At 41.5% G+C, this 4,744-nt stretch overlaps 1 protein-coding gene across 3 annotated transcripts in view; it reads right to left on the bottom strand.

Moving 5' to 3' along the window:
• Positions 1–247: 247 nt before the first annotated feature.
• The window catches only part of gab2 (GRB2-associated binding protein 2), a 60,889-nt gene continuing 56,392 nt past the window's right edge, over positions 248–4,744 (bottom strand). For 2 of the 3 annotated variants that reach the window (XM_014012779.1, XM_014012781.1), the window contains exons 5-10: positions 4,384–4,481; positions 4,000–4,279; positions 3,770–3,860; positions 3,576–3,672; positions 3,360–3,482; positions 248–1,558 (exon numbers count right to left, since the gene is read on the bottom strand). In XM_014012779.1, coding sequence (XP_013868233.1) covers positions 1,415–1,558; positions 3,360–3,482; positions 3,576–3,672; positions 3,770–3,860; positions 4,000–4,279; positions 4,384–4,481 — 833 coding nt within the window. In that variant the 3' untranslated portion in view covers positions 248–1,414. The remainder of the gene's footprint in view (positions 1,559–3,359; positions 3,483–3,575; positions 3,673–3,769; positions 3,861–3,999; positions 4,280–4,383; positions 4,482–4,744) is intronic. The other variant, XM_014012780.1, reaches the window with a different exon arrangement.

Raw genomic sequence — 4,744 nt, 5'->3', positions numbered from 1 at the left:
TGAAATGGAGGCAGCTTCACAGGAGGGAAATTTTTTTCTGAAGACCTGTTGCTGCCAACACATCTGAAAATTACATGATTCATAAACAATTGTACAATTTCTTAATTTCATAGGCTTACTATCCATAATAATAATAATGGTTTATATTTGCAATTCATTACCTTTTTTATTCTTATTTTTACATTTCACGGTGGCCCCAACGCTTTAGAAACAGAGTTGGAAATACAACATGGTCCTCATATGAATACCATTCTGAATAATTTAATTTTCAGAAGGCTAAATCGACAGGCCGAACAAAAACTGAAATATAAATCAAAGACTTCCTCTCATCTGGCAGGCTGCCACGTCAATTACTGCTGCGCACTTTTTGTCTTCGACGAGTGCATCAACTTTAGTCAACAAGAAGCACTTAAATATTTGTAATTGTGTTAGTAATTTACATACAGTTACTTTTCAGTGCCTGAAGACAAATTTATGAGACAAAAACGTCTTCATTCACTTTGAGAGAGAGAGAGAGAGAGAGAGAGAGAGAGAGAGAGAGAGAGAGTTCTTGTTTTTTTCTTTTTAAATTCAGTTTAGTCAGTGAACATTTATTTAAAAATGCATTTTATATCTAAAATCCACTTTAGAAAGAAGTCTGCTGTCTTCTTCTCATCATTCTGTACATTAATGACTTGATAACTGCACTAAAATAATTAGCCTGCCATCCAACCTGGCAGCTCTTAAGTGTGGTTTGGGCTCAAACCTAAATGAAACCAAGGCAACAGTTGTGTGCAGTTATCATTAAGGATTCGGACGCAGGCCTCTGCATATTCGAATGGCTATTTCCCCGCCCCCCCCGCCTGGCTCCTAGCAGACATGCACTGTTAAGCTGAAACAAGCGTTCACAGTGAAAATCATCCCTCTCCCTGCTTCTTGCAGGACTGACACAGAATGACAGGATGAAGTGAAGGAGAAAGTCTGCCAGCGTGCCAGGAGTGGACAGATTCTTTGCTTTCCTGAGACCTGTAAGCAAACTGTCACAGTGTGGTAAATATTAACCAGTTAGACAAATGTTGCTCTTTTTAAATGTAGGCTAAATGAACGGTGACAGCTTTAATCATACAAAGTATTTCTGAAGATTGGACTGACAGGATGATGCACGTTGTCTTCTACTCTTCTAACAGTCTGGGTTTGAAGCTTTGGCAGGGCTTATTACCTTTATGGCCTGATCCTCTGCATGCAAGCAGTGCACTGCAGTAATGGTGATCATGGAGAGAACAGGCATGAGATATTTATGGCTTCTTACCAAAAACAATGCAAGTCTTAAAACAAGGCCCAATAGTATTTATGGTAGTGATACAAGCATAATACTGGAGACGCTTGACTTAAGAATGGAGTTCAGTTTTTGGTCTTTTTTTAGTACAAGTCAGTGTCAGGACTTGGCTCCTTTGGCAGGTTCAGTAGACTGCCGCACATCCGTCCACTCCTGCATGGTGTTCTGCAGTGCCTGGGTCTTCTCCTTGTCCACCTGCACGTAGTCCACCTTCTCGTCAGATGTCACAGAGGATGTGGAGGGCTGTGGAGCGAGAGGATAGAGTGCTAAGTTTTCAAAAACAAAACAAAAACAGAACATCTAAACTAGAAAAGATGTCCTGATGCATCTCAGTAATCCAGGTAAAAAATCAAAAAGAAAAAAAATTGTATAGGTCTTCTGGACGGGTTCTTCTCTAATGAAACGTTTCGTCTCTCCTCCAAGAGACTTCTTCAGTCTGAGAGTTTCAGGCAAAATTCAGGCTTTTAAGCACTGCCTCCATGTGACTGATACTCACATCACATGGCTATCGTTGACACCTAATTAACACCTATTGTTAGCAGGGGGTGGAGTGATACTGGCAATGGCAGCGCTGTAGGAGGATGACAACTGAAAACGGAGGCCTCCACCTCTGTTTAATGATGGACGGTCTTTCTTCACAAAAATGGCTTCTTTTACTCCTCTCTCAAACCAACGTTCCTCTCTATCAAGAATGAGAACATCCTCATCTCTGAAAGAGTGACCGCTGGCCTGTAAATGAGTGAAAACTGCAGAGTTCTGGCCATTAGATGTAGCTCGTCTGTGTTGGGACATTCTTTTGAACAGTGGCTGCTTTGTTTCCCCGATGTATAACTGGTCGCAGTCCTCCTGGCACTTAACAGCATATACAACATTGCTCTGTTTGTGCCGGGGCACCGGATCTTTGGGGTGAACCAGCCTTTGCCGTAATGTGTTTTGGGGTTTGAAAGCTACTGGGACATCATGTTTAGAAAATAAATGTCTCAGTTTCTCCGAAACACCTGCAACATACGGAATAACCACTGGTTTGGGTCTGGGTTTGGGGTCTTCATTTTCACCTGAAGGTTGCATGGAATCCTGTCTGTGTTTCCTGTCTGCTTTCAGGAAAGCCCAGTCAGGATAACCACAGACATTGTTTTGAATTGTTTAAAGGTAGCCTACCCCATACTTAATAATAATATTAATTGGTGTATGTTAATATAAATGGTTCATCTTTCATAGTAGGCTATTTATGAGACAACAATGAACGCCCAAGGTGTGTGTCAGGAAACTGATTTTTTACTGTGTTCCTGAACACAACATAACTCTTACTTAAAGCTTAATGTAACTAACTGAAGTATGTCATTCATTCCTATAATAAGATAAAATAAGAAAAACTCAAACTTGTACATGTAAATAATTAACAGTCTGCTGAAAGTATTCTCAGGATTATTATTTTTATCCAATGTGAACGGACGAGCTCCGTAAAAAGGCAAAAGAAGTGAAATACAAGGTAAAATCCAAAAGAGGCAAAGGGCTAGCTAAAAGCTAAAAGCGTCAAATAGGAAGAAACTAGAAGTATCAAAAGGTTAGCTGAAAAGTGTATCAGAACGGTAACTAAAAGCTAAAATGAGCAAAACACTAGCTCAAGCTAAAATGTAGCATAAAAGTTGTAGTAAAAGTAGAAAAAGACTAGTTAAAAAGCTAAAAGCGTCAAATAGGTAAGAGACTAGAAGTCTCAAAAGGTTAGCTGAAAAGTGTAGCAAAATGGTAAATAAAAACTAAAACAGGTTTTTAGCAAACTGTTATACATTTTAGCTAAAACTAAAACTGTTATGCTAACAGTTGTAGTAAAAGTAGAAAAAGACTAGCTAAGTATCAAAAGGCTAGCTAATAGCGTAAAGTCACAAAAGGCAAACTAATTAAAGTAAAAAATGGTAGCTAAAAAGATTGAAGCAAAAAAGACACAATTATAGTAAGAAATGTGAAGAGCTTAATGTATTTCTGTGGAGAAAATATTTGTAAAAAAAAAAAAAGCTGATTAAGCATTTATACAAATATCGCTCACTTTTCTATGTGAGCTGGGTGAGCCGGGCTGGAAGTCCAAGGCTAAGTAGTCCACGTTGCTACACTTGCGAGAGGCTGGGCTGCTGGTGCCGCTCACGGCCGGGGAGGTAGGTCCTGGATTCTGCTGGTGGGACCAAACAGAGCTTTCACTCACACATGATGCAAAAACGAAGCAAGTTGATCAGAGGCACCCCTCCCAGCAGACGGTGGAGCTTACCATAGTCACGTAATTCTCCTCGCTCTCTGCAGAGTCAGTGCTGGTGATGCTTTGTGTGGAGATGGGTCGGCAGGGTTGGGAGGAGTTCACAGCAGGCCTGAAGTCAAACATCGGGGAACAAGCCTTGTAGGAAACGCTGCAGCAGTGTGTGAGGAACCTTTGGTAATCTAATAAATGCCTGATTTAGGACTCACATGGGCCGTGTCCAAGACATGGTGACGGGGCTCTTATACGGCAGCTCATCAATGATCCCATTGTTCTTCAAGTCGAGAGGCGTTGGCTTTGCTGAAGCAAAATGAGACCAGACAAAAACCAGGATCTTTATACGAACAACAAAACAGAACGAAGAGTCCTCCCCAAAAAAGAGACAACAAATAAAAAAACAAACATGCCTCTAAATTAACGACGAGTTTCAAAAACTCACATTTCCTGTTAGGTTTGAGGTTTCGGTTGATGGGCGGCGGCGTGACGTCACTGAGGCGACCGGGTCGGTGGCACAAGGAGGCACTGCTCCCCTTACGGGCGGGTAACGTCGCAGAGAACCCCGGGAAGTCGAAATGATGCGGCCCGGGGCTCATGGGAATGTAGTTGTTCTTCGGGCTGTCAGCCTGGGCGGCGCTGAGCGGCGACGAGCCGGGGTTCATGGGCACGTAGTTGTCGTCGGAGTTTCCACTGTCTGAGCGAGTCAGAGGGGTGGGGGTTCTCTGGTGTTTAAAAAAAAAAAAGACATAAGTCACACAACTATTTCAGTATACTCAACTGAAAAAGATCCAGAAAGAAATGGGATGTTTTTGAAGCAAAGGCTCACCAGGTACGAACTGAAGCCATCGTTAACAGACTCCACAGACTGGCCTGAGTTGTTGAAATGAAACAGACGATGGTGGCTGTTGATTTCAAAGGAGGAGCCTGTGGAGAGAGGCGAGGAAGGAAAGCATTGTTTAGACCCGCCTTAAATGTTAGGAGGACATAATATGGCTTTCTGAAAAAAAAAAAAAACAGAACACGAGAACCCACGTGTTAAACATTGTACAAGATATTGTGCAACTAGTTATTTTTATTTTAAAAAATCTGGCTACGTTCACACTGCAGGTCTTAATGCTCAGTTCCGATTTTTTGAAAAAATCCGATCTTTTTGTGTGAACGTTCACATTACATTTTAAATGTGACCT

This window comes from Austrofundulus limnaeus, unplaced genomic scaffold (genome assembly GCF_001266775.1).
Source record: "Austrofundulus limnaeus strain Quisiro unplaced genomic scaffold, Austrofundulus_limnaeus-1.0 Scaffold94, whole genome shotgun sequence".
Classification (NCBI taxonomy): domain Eukaryota; kingdom Metazoa; phylum Chordata; class Actinopteri; order Cyprinodontiformes; family Rivulidae; genus Austrofundulus; species Austrofundulus limnaeus.
This window is presented reverse-complemented; position numbering and strand designations above follow the sequence as displayed.